We start from the raw sequence: 14,579 nt of genomic DNA, 5'->3' as shown, positions 1-14,579 counted from the left end.
TGAGGTAATTAATACAGATTGTTATTAAAGAGTAGACTACAGGAGGAAGAAAAGGTGATAACATTATACGAAATTTAAATTAAGGAAAGAAGAGGAATGACTTATGATTGGAAAATGGAGTGGTGATATGATGCTCAGAAATGATTTGGGCTGGTCCCCAGGAAAACATTCTTGACTGTGAGATATCCAAGCTATGGGCTGTTTTTCTTTGAGAAATGGTGAAATCTTAGGTGCTTGAGTCATTTCAATCTACATGGGACAAAGCCATAGGAAATATTCAATAGGGAACTGTTTTATCAGGGAGATAAGCTAGATCACCCTACAGATCTTTTCCTCTCTCATATTGACGATACTATTGTTCAAATCCCTCTAACAGTTAATATGAGATAAATTTTTAATCACATAATTTATTTCATACTGCCATCAACATTGCTTTATTCCCAACACATTCTCTCCTTCTTAAGACTTCTTGTTATTGAGTAAATCACTCAAAATCCTCTCCCATGGGCCTAACAAATCTGTTAAGTGGCTTCCTAAAAATGACTTACTTTACATGGCTTCACAAGTTCTTGGGATGTTTGTCAAATAGATCACCTTGTCCTTGTTTGCCCCATGAGATCTCTCAGAGATTACTTGTGAAATGCTAGGTCTCTTTGCTGTCTACACAGAGCCTGGCCTTCAAAAATAGCATTATTTGAGCTTTACTCGTTAATGCTGGAGTTCATAACCTCGCGTGACCTCCTGTCTGATTTCAAGTGCTCCATGGATTACTGCCATGCATCCTCTGCCTCTTCTACGCAGCCACAAATAGAAACAATTGGGTTTTACTTTATGAAGATGACATTTGTATTCCAGGGCTCATGTAAAGGTGAGGGAGGAAATGGGGATTATTGTCACCGAATAGATCACAGCTAGCATGTTCTGGCAGGATCCTGGAATTTCATTCCAAACCTAACAAAGGATGTCATTTTTCTAATTTCCTGCTCTAGGGACAGATGGCTCGTTTCTCTTGTAGAGATGTTAAAACTAGGAGACAAAAATAATTATAGACTAGCCTGAAATTAGGGTATTCCCAGGACTAGGTGGCATGTAGAAAGCCTGACTACTCAGACCCCCAAAATTCCTCATGGACTTACATCTTCAGTCAGCTGTATCCCTATTAGCTTATGATCTGATATTTTTTGAGGCTGGGATCTCAAGTGCTTCTGAGTCTCCTTTTTCGATTCAAGTCCCTTTACTTCTGGAGAAGAGGGTTCACACAAAAAGCCAAGAATCATTTCCACTAAACAGTTGAAATATTCCTGTTATAAATGTTCTTAGGGCTCATGTATGGTGACAGCATTACACGTATTAATCAATGACACTAAAAAAACAGGAGTGAATAATCCCTACTTCCCACAATACCACCAAGACTCTTCCATGTGCTTTCTGATGGGTTTGGGCTCTGTCTGTGCTTTATGGCAGAGGTGGGAAGGAGTAAAGCTAAGGAACTGTGTTATTTACTTAAATTCTGCTCTCTGTCTTGGCTTGGCAGTGCTAACAGGAATAAAATCCTAATGGCAATCTGGTAAAGTTAGTAGACACGAACCCAAATGTACCCAAGAGAAAGGTCTGCAGAGCAAGAAGGTGCCATTGTCAGAGGAGAATCAGAGTCTCGAACCAGGGATAGTGACATTACATTTCTTCAAAAGTTGCACGTTCTTGAAAACCCATTTAAAATATTTCCATTTTTAATGCATTTTCTGAGTATTCCATTTTTGTAATAATACAAGAATCTATTCTCCTCTCACAGGTCTACAGAAGCTACTTCCGATTGGTTTTTTCTTACCATTGGAGAGGTTTTGGGAGTTTTTTTTCCAGACCATGAAAGCCCCCTTAATTTCCATGCATGCACTACTGATTTTGGTCTATTGGTCGCATGCAGTATCAAGTAGGAAGGTTGTTTCTGTTACCTCTGTTTTCCCTACTGGTGATGATGGTTCAGCTTTCACCTGTTTATCCATCTGCAACTCACTTAACTCTTCACAAATCTCAGAGGTCTGACTCTGGTCTCCTGGGCTTTTGCAGCACTGCCCCCTCGGTTGCAGCTGTTTTTCCTGCCGGAGATAATCCTAGATGGGTTTATTTTCTTTTTCTTTGGTAGCATGCTTATTTCTTAAGCAGAACTCCCCAGCTAGCACAGAAAATACCCTGAACTATACTTGTCAAGGGATGGCATCTTAAGGCAAAATGGTAAGCAACAAGATTACATAGGCTTATGCTGCAACTTTTGAGGTTTAGCAACTTGGATATGTCAAATTGCCTGGCTGTAAAAGAGAGGGGGAAAAAAGAGCAGCTTTTTGTTCAGGAATTGTTGCTAGGGGAAGGAATCACCCTGCCATTTCTTCCATTTTCAGTCTCTGAATCTGAGAAAGTCGTTTTCTCCAGTGACCCCAAATATCACAGGCTGGTGCTCCGAGTTTAGCCATATAATCAAGAGATGTACTCTGCAGTCACACAGCCAGGCTCAGCCTCAGCGCTGGAGGTGCTATGTTAAGTAACAGGTCTGTACTGCAGGGCAGGAAAGAAACCAGACAAAAAAGAAGAAAAGATATAAATTCAAGAGGAGGGAAATGCACTGAATATGGAGCCCCCTTCCCCCCTGAGAAACAGAAGTTGGCGACGCCTCACTGTCTCCCACCACTGCTGGCTCTCCCATCCCCTCCTTTATACATGGCCCTCAATTCATGAAACCCGTGAACACCACCAAGCTAAATCCACTCCTGTTCAGCAAATGTCTGAGAATAATTTGGAGCTGCACTGAAATCAGAGTCTCAGTTAGGCATGTGCTTAAGAGTATTCTGCAAACACCGGCTGCTGCGAGGCCCAGTACTCGGAGTGGCATGAGCAACGTCATTAAAATCACGTACCAATTTGTGGGCATGACCGTGACTAATGGTGAATTCCTTCAGATTACTCACAGTACGGAGAGTTATGCCTAGCTGTGTTTGCAGGATTGGGCCCATAACCACTAGCATAAAATCAGGAGAGCTTTATTGATTCACACTAGCTGGGAATGTAGCCTGTAAACTCCATAGCTTATCGGAGTATTACCATATTTTATGTCATTACTAACAGTGCTACTAAAATATTAATAAAGCTCAGGCTGATTTCAAAGACATATGCTGAATTGCTTAAAGAAGCCTTTCCATGCTGAGAAAACAGATTACAAGAGTACCAGGATTTTAACAAAAACTATCTGAATGTATTTTCCTTTCGGCGGTGTGTCATTTTCTGGAGGGGAGGGGAGCGATTCTCACAGTCAGTGTTTTAACCAAGCTTACCCTCCCATAATCAGAGCCCACCTGCTTTAATTTTACAGTCACATCACAGCAGGAAACAGCAGAAGCAGGTATGGAGAGGAAAAAAGAACCCCATCTTATTTAAAAAGTAACCAACTGAAATAACATGGGAGACAAAAAGTGGTTGATTAAATAAATTGCTTTTTGTATAAACTCTCAGATTTTCAAATTTGCACCGGTTCTTTCAAATGCCTTTCTGCTTTCCCAGCAAATTAATTTAAAATTAAATTACCGGTTTCCTGCTGCGGAGGTCATAAGGTCTAACATATATTTTAACTTTAATAAATTAAATTATGCATGCTCTAGTCTATACTCTGTGCTGAAGGAATTATGACATAAAATTTACAGGAACAATTCAGAACCAATAGCCACAGGCCAAGGATCGCTCTGTTATTACCAGTCTATGGTTTTGATTTCACCATGAAGTTATATATATGCTAAGAAGTATAACTTGGAAAATGTATAACATACAGAGAAGCTGCTAATACCAAAGGCACAGCATATACTAGTCAGGCACTTTGTTATAAACATTTTTTTAATGCAACGCGCGTACAGCTTGGTCCTAAGTAATGCTAATGACAGAGTATTGGTTACAGCATTTAAGCAACAGAAACAATCGTTTCATGTTGCAAGTAGTGTAATCTGGGTGACGTCCCAAGTTAATTTGTCCAGAAAGCCCGTACACCCAGAGACCTTGGAAACTGTGGACTGTATAAGAGCGAACTGTGTGACTCGGCTCCTCTGAAGAGCAACAGAGCTAAGTCAATGAGCATGTTGTATAGTTAGGGTGAAAGAAAAGAAAACGTGTATTGTTTCATTAGTTACTATCTGCATTGCTGGCAGTAGGGGGCTCTTTCCTGGACACTTTGGGCTCCTGTACACATGACAGAGCTCTGCTCCGATGTGTGCTAATTAGCGTGGGTTGCAGTAGACTCAATCAAGTCTTCTGTGAGTCTACTGGAGCGTGCTAATTAGCGTGCTCTAGCAGCCTCCCCATCATGTGTATTCAGCATCCCCATGTTTCCAAATGGCAGCAGGGGCGCTTTAAGTAAAGCTTGTCGAACGAGCTTTAGTTAAAGCGTCTCTGCCACCATTTCTGAAACGTGGGACACTGACTACATGTGATGCTGTGGGTGCTTTAATTACAGTGGCTCTCTGAGCTGTTTTAATTAAGCCCCTCCACCCGAGCACGTGTATAGACACCCTTGTTTTCAGGAACTCCATGCCCAAACCCCTCCTCTCTATGACACTTACAACTATACACATAGTGATAATGGTATCATGTCATGCTAAACTCGCACGGGGCCAAAATGTCACTATGCAGGACAAGGCATTGATGCAGATTAGGGTTGCCAAACATATGGCTCACAAGTCATATCTGACCTGCAGAGATGCTCTATCCAGTCTGCTCGGCTACCGGTGGGCCACCAGAAGTTGGGGGCTATGGGTATGGGGGTGGTTTGCCATGGAAACCAGAGCCCTCAGGCCCTGGTGGACATGGTGATGGGCAGCACAAGGGTGTGCAAGGGCTGATAGAGCTCCAGTCACCCAAAAGCTACTTTACTCATCACCATCGAACCGGCCCTACCTCCTCAGTCAATGGCCCTGCCACTACCATTTGCTGCATGCCCCAGGCCTGAGCTGGAGCTACACCTAGAGCTGGAGCTGTCACCACCACATAGGTTGTGTACTACCACCAAGGCACAAGGCATGTGGCAGCGGCAGCAATGGGTCTGGCTTCTGCATGGGGCCAAAACTGCTGCCACCGGAGCCACCCTGTGTCCTGGGCTGGACCTGGCCTGCAAGGAGCCCTGTGGTCTGGATTCAGCCTGGGGTAGGAGGTGAGTATTGACACCCCTGATATAGGCCATCAAAACAATGAACTTTTCATTTTGCTCTGACAACCACACTTGAAAGGAAGACAGCTTCTGGAATAAAAGAAACTGTCCCATACATCTAGGGGGAGACGGTAATTCTGCACTGGGTGCCAAGTATCAGATGCTGTCCTGGGTAAAAACGGTCTGATTTCAGGTAACCCTTTCATTTCCAGTACACATTGCGGGGACAGCAAAGCAGTGTTGGCTGCTCTAAAGTGCATTTATTTTGGTCTGCTTAACTTTGGGCTGTTTGGTTTTGTTTTAATTCGAGCCAATTTGTTCTTTTGGCAGCAGCAGCAGTAGATTTATCTCCAATAAAACTCCACACTGTGGGTGGCTTATGTAATTTGTTTTTAATTTTTGTATCAAGTGCCAAGTTGCCAAGGCAATACACATTATGTTAATATTTATTGATTCAGTTGTTTTCATAATTTATAAAGAGAAAACACAAAGTGATACACAAACGGCACGCATACAAATGGAAGGCGGACAGCCTCCTGAGATTCACATTGGACCCTCTGTTGCTTGATATCCAAGTTACAACCAGGGACGTGCACACCTCAAACCCTTTGGCACCTCTTCTCATTTTGGTTCTTTGGCCTCTGCACAATGAGAAGTGAACATTAAATTGTATTCATAGTTAACCAACCTTATGGAATACAACTTGGCTGTACACATGTGGTTGGTTATAGCACAAGTAAGAGGGAAACAATGGTTTCTTCGAGGAACATGTAGTTGTTAATTTGGGTGACATCTCCAGTTCTTTTGTGCATGGGCTCCACACTTGTTGCTGGCATAAAGACATGCAGAAGATCCACCAGTGGGTCTTGCCTGTGTGACGCAGAAGTCTAGAAATAAAAGTGATGAACTTTGGTCGGCTCACATGGGGATTACTGCAAATTCCTGGCCTGTGTAAAAAGCCTTGCTCTTGGCAAAAACAAAGTCAACACCAGCCACCAGCGGGAATTCATTGTATTTCCTTCCCAGTGACGATATCGTGCTTCCATCCTGTACGGCTGAATTTAGAAAGACAAAGCATTGCAAGCCATAGTCCTCAGAAGTAATCTAGTAAAACGGATGTTTGGAAAGGCTCGCTAACCCCTGTCCTGATCCTGACTCTAGCTTTGCTCCCACACTGACTCTGCTGTCCAGGCTACCCGCATCCAGCCAACACGGAGAATAAGCCTTTGATGCCAGGCAGCTGCTCCATAGAGCAGAGAGGTGGGCAGAGATGAGGCATGGGCACAGGCTTGGTTCTGCACCCCAATCCCTCTGTGGCAGGCTGGCAATCACTTCTGAGCAAGTTTGGTGGGGAATGTAAATGGTGACAGGAACTGAGCTGGGTCAGCTTGTTTTCCCTATAGAGCAAGTGGTGGGAGTTATAGGCTGGTTTGTGACTCCCGTGAAATAGAGTGCAGCTATAAACTGCCCTTTAATCACAGCAAAATGCTTGTGCACATGTAGATCAATTCAGCCCTGTGCAAAGGGCGGCTGGTGGGCCTGCATATCACATTGCACTGAAAAGAATTCCCTGAACATGAGCCGTGTGCTGGCATTTTAAGGAGCTGTTTCACCCCTTGAGAGAGCTGAGAATTAAAAGCACCAGAACAATTTCTCACAGGGCAATGCTGACTGCAGGAAGCTGTCATTCCAGGAAATACTGCTCTCAGAGGAAGACCCTCTCCTTAATGACCTCACGATCTCAGTCTGGGATGGTGATGAAGCTGGCCTTTGCAAAGGAACACAATTCAGCATGGCAGTAATTAGTGCTTTAATGACTAGCTGGTCATCTTAATCTGTAAATCCCCATAAGAGCCAATATTTGAATATGAAGCATCTAATATAAGGAGACAGATTGGCTAAAAACCCTGTTACTTGCACTTGGAGCTCTTCACTTGGATGTGGCCTGGTGCAGGAGTGAACAGGTATTATTATCATATGATTGTTTACTGGCTTCTGTAAAAGAGCTATGATGTTTTTCCTGTTCCTAATGGAAAGCTCTGGATACCACAAAACCACCATAAATGGGAGCAATTGGCATTCTTCCTTGGCTACAATTTGCCCCCAGTGATTGGTCCCCTTCCTCAGCAGAGAAGCCAAGACCATAAGTAATTGTTAAAGCTGAACTCCGCTCTATCCAATCCCTGGACAGAACTGAAGCAGTTTGCATTGCTGCCGAGCCGCATGGAGCGCCTTGTTCTCCGTGCGCTACCTGTTGTGTAGGCACAATAAGGACAAGATCTTTATCTTTAAGGCAGAAGTCACTGTTTTAAGAAAAGAAGAGAAATACATACACATGAACCAAAGAAACTGCCTGGGGTTCTCACTGCCATCATTTATTATTTTCCCATATAATAAATGGGAAAACCATTTATTCTCCCAGCACATAAAGTGTAAGTCAGGGTTACTCCATGAACATCAGGGAATTGGGATGGTGCAACAGCGCTAAGAGAGGCAAATCACACCATACACCTAGAAAATCCCCTAATTCCCTGAATAAGAGAAGAGGGGGATTTGTGTTACTTATCCTGGCTCAAATGAAAGAGGGCTGGAAGGAAGCTGTCAGCTCCATCGAACACTTTCCCTGCAGCATCCTCTCGCCCCCACCTGATGAGGAGAGGAGGGCTGCTCCTAGTGAGTGACATCAAGTGTCAGAGTAAAACCACTCGGGACATTGCACAAGAGGAGTGGGGTCATAGCCCAGACAGAGAGCTATCACACCACACGGTGTTCCTCCAAACTTACTTTTAACCAGATGGATAGCCGCACCTACAGGACTGTACAGAGAGCCCCGGCTTGAGTTTGGGTGTGTGCAGGGTTAGCCATAAACACACACCTAGTGCAGGACACCAATGCAATCAGGGGGATGGGGAGCATGACCGTCGCAATGGAAAGAATTACTCAGTCAACAAGCAGTGCAGATCTGCGCGAAGCAACAGAGCATGAACTAGCTTGATTCAGCCGTTCAGTGAGCACAAGGAAACTACAGTGAGAGAAAGCAGGGCTGGAAGTGGCGTTGTCTGCCCGTTCCTGAAGTGCCTCCTTTTTCTCCATCACAGACCACCCAATCCATCAGTCTGCTCTAATAGTGCATCTTCACAGACAGGCCTAGCTCTAGACAGTGCTCATCATCCCTTATGGTCACAAGCATCACTTTCACTCACAAACCGCAGACAGACAAGGGTTTTCAAATTAAAACCTAGGTGTGCCATTCTGCTGCAAAATCCTGCCTCAGCGGGGTACAGGCACCTCTTTGAGCTATTAGTACATGGAGGAAGCATAATTGCTGCTACATATTCACTTGGATCCCTTGGATCTACGCCGACTGGAGGTGTTCTGTGCTTTGGGGAAGGGGCAGATGCGGAACAGATAGAAAGCTTCTGTATCAGGCGGCTTGGCAATTCCTGCTCTCCCTGGGTCCATTTGGAAACGTGGGGACCAGTAGGAGAACTGAGGGGGGTGACTGGGACAGCAGCCTGCAGTGCTGCCTTTGTTGGTCGGGGCGAGGGATGAGGCAAAAGTGATTGCTGGCTGACTGCACTGCTGCAATAGGCATGGCAGCAGCTGGTACTCCCCCCCGATGTGTCCCAGCTGCCCCAGGCACAGATCTGCCCTGCTGTGCCTCCGATGGGGACATTAAGGATATGTCTACACTGTGGCAGCAGAGAACTATCTCATGACGAGCCCTGCCCGCCTGCTCCCACTCCTTGCCAGTCAACCCTAGAAACACAGCTGAAGTAAGGATTTGGGGGCAGGGGGCAGTCAAAAGCATTCGCTTGGGTCACCTCTACTAGCTCATTTCCAGGGCTGATGTGCACAGAATAGGCACAGGTGGGAAGGATGGACTGCCTTGGCAGTGAGCCCCGAAACCTGTGACGGGGACTGCACAGGCTGCACCAATGGGGGCCTCGCCCACATGAGCCACAGCCGCCTGACCACACATCACATGGGCACTGCCCACCTGCCCACTCCATTGTGCTATGTGGGTGTCCTGGCCCCATTTTCAGCTTCCCAGCCATGGACTCCCTGACTGTACCACATCCCAAAGGCACCCTGGGTTGTGAGCTCCCTGGTGCTGTGGGCTGTGCACTGCCGGGGAAGGAAGCAGAAGACAGAGGAAGACTAGGGAGGGGAATCCTAGAGCTCCTGGGTCAGAGCAGTGGGGGTGGAGGGAGGGTGGTCACTGGTTGGAGCCCAGGGGCTTCAAGTCATTTCCTCAGGGGCCGCATATAGCTAGTTGGATAGTCCTGCCCTCAACAGCGATGAGACAGGTCACTCAAAAGGGAGAAAAGGAAATGCTTTTCCACATACAGCACAGTTATTTTATGGTTCTCTGCCCAAGAACGATCATAGGACCAAGTTTTCAGTAGGAGTTTTAAAGCAGATTAGACAGCTACATGAATAACAAGAGTATCCTGAGTCATAAATGAAAGATTTAAAACATGAAAGATCTTTGAAAAGTTGTAAACCCTCATGCTTCAGGGCTTGCCTCAAGACATTAGAGGCCAGGAAGAAATTTCCCTGGGGGACACACTATCCCACCACTGCAGGCTTCCTTGCACCTTCCTATTAAACACTGGGTACCGGTGACTTTTGGGGACAGGACAGCATAGACGGCTGTCTTTTGGGATCCCGTTCAACAATTCTTAGACAACTCTCTTTACCTGCTGTTCAAAGGCCAGATAACATCTGACCCAAAGGAAGTCATAACAGTTTGCTCATAATTAGAAAGCTCTTGAACACATGTCCTGTGATTTGGTTTTCAAAATGGCAGCAGCCAGAATAATTTTAGCTAGTACTTAATTTACTACGGGAGGCAGATAAGCATGTCATTGAGTGATGATGCCAGGTTTGAGTCTACAGTAAGTGCAGGCTTGTCACACAGCACACAATAGTATATTTGCTGTAGAGGCAGTCTCAGCTCCTCCTTGCTAACTCCTTCCCAAGGATAGTATGTGAAGCGTGCTGTCTATTGCACTAGAGTATGTCTGCAGTAACTCTACGGAAGTCAACTGAGTTTTTACACTGGCATATCTCAGCACAGCGTTTGGTCCATTAACTACCTGGGCTTAGGATCTGAGGAATGAAATTAGTCGCCGAATCATTGCTAAACAATTCCTCTTAAACATCATGAGGCACTGGAGGAATCTAGAGCCAAATGTTCATGCCTGTCCTCAGTCATCCTGTACACTGGGGCTGTTCAGCACAAGTAAGGTTAGCAGAACTGGGTCTTTATACAGCAAAGCTGCAAGACACTGTGACAGATCCTCAGCAGATGTCAACTGCTGCAACTCTGCCGAAGGCAGAGCAGCTGAGGACCTGCCCAAGTGGTTTTCAGCTTTGGGTACTGGAGAAGATTAATTTTAAGATGTCCAAGGATGTCTATTATCCGAGTCACAGCTGAGCTAACTGCCTCGTCTCTGTACGAGGTCCGGATGCTTTGCCAAATCTCTTCCTTCAAGAAAATAAACAGAACACTTTTGCTGTGCTCCATTTCACATTCATCCAGAACATTTCAAGTGCTTGAACTTTGGCCCTGGAAAAGTAGAGAGAATTAATTCTAATTGCTCAGTCTTAGCTGGTCCAAGATCATTTTCCTCACCGTGCAGCACATTGTCCATAATAAAATATGGATTCATTCTTCCGAGGGTTCAGTTTTAAAATTAGTCTAAGTGGGAGAACTTGGCAGAGAGATGTACTGCCAAAGTTAATTTCTCCTGTTATCAATTCAAAAAGGCTTAAATAGGCAGTGAAAGTGTTTCATAAGTGTTCATTGTTCAGAGTTCAAGCTAATACCTTTTGCTAAATTGCATTTTGATGTTTAATCACTATCTACTTTACGTTTCTTTTGGTAATTGGGATCTCTCCACTATGTAATGTGAAGAATTCAAACAAATGGGCTCCTCTGCCGTACATTTCAGCTCCACGAGGCTGTGGCGCTTCTAAGCTTTGCCTAAAAGTGTGATGTGCTTTGAGAGAGTGACTGTAGCAACCACAGACCTATTCAGCCAATTAAGGCTTTGCTATTTCTATCGTTATTAAGAAAGCCGTGTATTATTATACCTAATAAAAACAAAACAGGTGACAGGCTTTTAGCTGCCATTACTTTCTATTTCACTATTTTAGATTCATTAGCAGATATGACAGTTTCAAACTCCCACGCCACCACATACACACACAGACACACAGACACAGACACACACACGCATATTAGGGCTGTGCGAAGCTTTGGACCCTGATTTGATTCGGTGGAGATTTGGCCCAATTCAGTGGCTGAATCTCCGAATCCGAATCGAATCAGAGGACCCTTTAATCTCTCTGAATCAAATCAGAACCCTCTGAATCGATCTGGAGAGATTCGGCGATTTGGACATAGACACAGCTGTAAATGTTTTTCTACATACCTCTAGGCACCAGGCGGCTCACGAATGCTGTGATGGTGGAGCAGATGGAGTGTCCCACAGGAGCGTGGGGGGGTCCTCAGTGCGCTCGGCAGCAGACCTGGGAGTAGACCAGAAGCACTTCTGGTCCACTTCTGGGTCTGCTGGGGAGCATGTGGGGGCCCCCACTGCACCCCCTGGCTCGGTGACTGGTGCCTCCTGGGTCGGGGGGGGCACCTGGGGTCCCTCTGTGGCCAATGGCCGAGCCAGGGATTGTGTGCGCGCGTGTGTTGGGGGGGGCAGCATGCTGCCCGGTGGACCCAGAAGTGGACTGGAAGTACTTCTGGTTGACTTCTGGGTTCACCACTGAGCATGCTGGGGGACCCCCCATGCTCCTGTTGGATGCTCCATCTGCCCCAGCATTGCAGCATTCACAAGCCACGCCTGGTACCTTGAGGCATGATCCAGGCTGAATCCAAATCCAAATCTGAATCAAATAGGGCCCGCTTCACACACCCCCTAATGCATACAGACTCTCTTTTTCTCTCTGTCTGCAAAACAAGACATCTGGTAATCAACTTGCTCAGTTCTTCTAAAATGCTGAGTGGCAGCATTTCAGTTTGCTTGCTTTTTTTTATCGAAGGGAAGAACTGTGAGGAATGCTCAGTTTTGGCAGTATTCTGCTAGGGGGAGAGTTATGGATACTAGAAAATGACACCCAGGAGACCATGACTGACATGTAGTCCATGGGGCTGGGCATTTGTCCGAATGCATGTTGTCAAGTTGGCAATGCCTGATATCAGTTCCTTCAATGCCAGGGCCTTTTACTGACTCCCAGGGTTTCATGGACCTGAGGCATCATGCTATGGAGGAATATGTTTCCTTGGCATCTCATACTGAACAAACACCCTAAAACCTAGAGCATGACTGCTCTTATCGCATCAGCAAAGATAGTGACAGGCAGTCTTCTTCTAGTTCTGCTCACCATGTCTTGATGAACCAGACGAGGGAAATACAACTGTCCATACCTCGAAACCCACTGCAGAGATGGGTTAATATTTGTCATTGAGATGAATATTACTTCTATGGGCCATGCTAATTTTCTTGCTGCTCTTTTTCGTGGCATGAGAAATGAAGACGTTTTATTTTTTCTATTGTGTTAAAAATATTTATGGCTCTCTAAAAGGGATCTACACATTTTTTTTAAATATGCAGCAAAAATTGTTGGCATCTTCTTGGGAAAAAAATTCTTATTTAGGCACAAAATGTATTACCCTACTTTCTACTTCATTAGCCAGTGGGTATGTCGTCTACATGTGCATTTGTTTACGCCGGCTTAAATTTACAGTCAAGTTGGCATAAGTCACCATATTTACTGTGTAGACATGCATGTGTAGGCACGCACCCATACTGCACAGTAATTTGGGTACTGCGCAGTAAATGCGCATGTGTTGACGCGCCCACTAATAATGAAATAAAATAAACTAATACAATTTAGTTCCCAAATAGAAAACTAATGGCCCAACATGAGTAAAAGGGTAGAATTTTATAAGATGGCGTGTATATATGAGTACACAAAATACCAAATATTTGCCTGATACAAATGGGTGCAGATTTCACTGATTTCAATGGAGTTTTGTCTTTTTACACTAAGAGAGAATGTGGCCTGGCCTAGGGACTGGTTCTGACATGAATAGCAATGTAATGTTATTTGAGGGGAATGCATAGTCCCTGAGAATGCTGTATATTCCCTGCAGTAAAGACCAAGAATAATATCCACAACTATTTGTGCGTGTTTTTTATTTTCTGTCCTTGTCTTCTGGACTTTCACAATGTGGTGGATTATCCCTTTGGATTTATCTGTAGTGAAATCCATAGGAGCGTCAAAGCTCAGCACAAATAATTTTGTATCAACAACTTTATGCGCTGAATTATCTGAGACCCATTCTAATCTCAGGCAGGCAGGAGTCAGTTTGGCATAATTCCATTGACTTCAAGGGAGAAACTCCAAACTCTTATATCTATAAATTTTGATAGCAGTATTTCCATTATTTCAGCCATCTTCACACTAGTATGACTTGGGGATGTTGCGGATTTTCAGCATCTTACTATCTTTAAGTCAACACTAGATACATTTCTAAAAGATATACTCTAACACAGACAAAAGTTATGGGCTTGATGAAGAAATCAATAGACGAGGTTCTTTGGCCTGTCATATAGAGGGTTCATAGGGTCATAGGAAAGTAGTAGGCCTGTGCGAAGCAGCAAGTATTTGATTTGGCTTTGGATTCAGCCAATTCAGAGGGAGAGAGATTCAATTTGGTGATTTGAATCATGGTCCCAATTCAATTTGGCTGATTTGGATTTGGAGATTTGGCTGCTGAATTGGGCTGAATCTGTGGCTGAATCTCCTCTGAATTGAACAGGCAGTGGTGGCAGGGGCAGTGGTGGGGCTATGGCGGCAGCAAGCAGGACCTCCCTCCGCCCGCTCCCCCAGCCCTGCCCATATCTGTCCTGCCCGGCCCCAGCATCCTGGGCCCCTTTAAAAAAAAAAAAAAAGTCACACACTCACTGGCGGCAGCAGCAGCAATTGGGGCCTCTGGGGGCTTGTGACAGAGCCCCCCTGTGCACGCAGGGGCAGCCTGGCACCTGCGTGGCATCTGTCGCATTGCACAGGTGCAGCATGGCTCAGCAAGGCGCTGTCCCGGAGCCGGGGCAGCTCCAGCAGTCACCTGGAGCCCGGCACTGCTCAGTCCCAACTCCTGGACAGTACCCAGAGCCCCGCAGCGCCCTGCCGCACCGCGCCACGCTGCACCCTCGCGATGCAACAGCTGCCATGTGGGTGCCAGGCAGGAGGGGTGATCTCCACTGCCTCGTGGTGTGTGGAGGAGCTCTGCTATGAGCCCCCAGAGGCCCTGATCACTGCTGCTGCAGCCGGTGAGTGTGGGGCTTTAAAAAAAAAACAAAAAAAGTGCTGGGAC

At 45.5% G+C, this 14,579-nt stretch overlaps 1 protein-coding gene across 9 annotated transcripts in view; it reads right to left on the bottom strand.

The window, feature by feature from the left end:
• The window catches only part of LOC102380629 (sodium channel protein type 5 subunit alpha), a 252,836-nt gene that overhangs the window by 67,391 nt on the left and 170,866 nt on the right, over positions 1 to 14,579 (bottom strand). For 7 of the 9 annotated variants that reach the window (XM_025200461.1, XM_025200458.1, XM_025200464.1 and 4 more), the window contains one exon: positions 1,953 to 2,096. The exons of the other annotated variants lie outside the window; for them this stretch is intronic. In XM_025200461.1, the coding sequence (XP_025056246.1) occupies positions 1,953 to 2,096 (144 nt within the window). The remainder of the gene's footprint in view (positions 1 to 1,952; positions 2,097 to 14,579) is intronic. 9 annotated transcript variants of the gene reach the window in all.

Source organism: Alligator sinensis, unplaced genomic scaffold, assembly GCF_000455745.1.
Source record: "Alligator sinensis unplaced genomic scaffold, ASM45574v1 scaffold599_1, whole genome shotgun sequence".
NCBI lineage: Eukaryota > Metazoa > Chordata > Crocodylia > Alligatoridae > Alligator > Alligator sinensis.
Note: the sequence above shows the minus strand (reverse complement) of the source record. Positions and strands in the feature narration are given on the sequence as shown.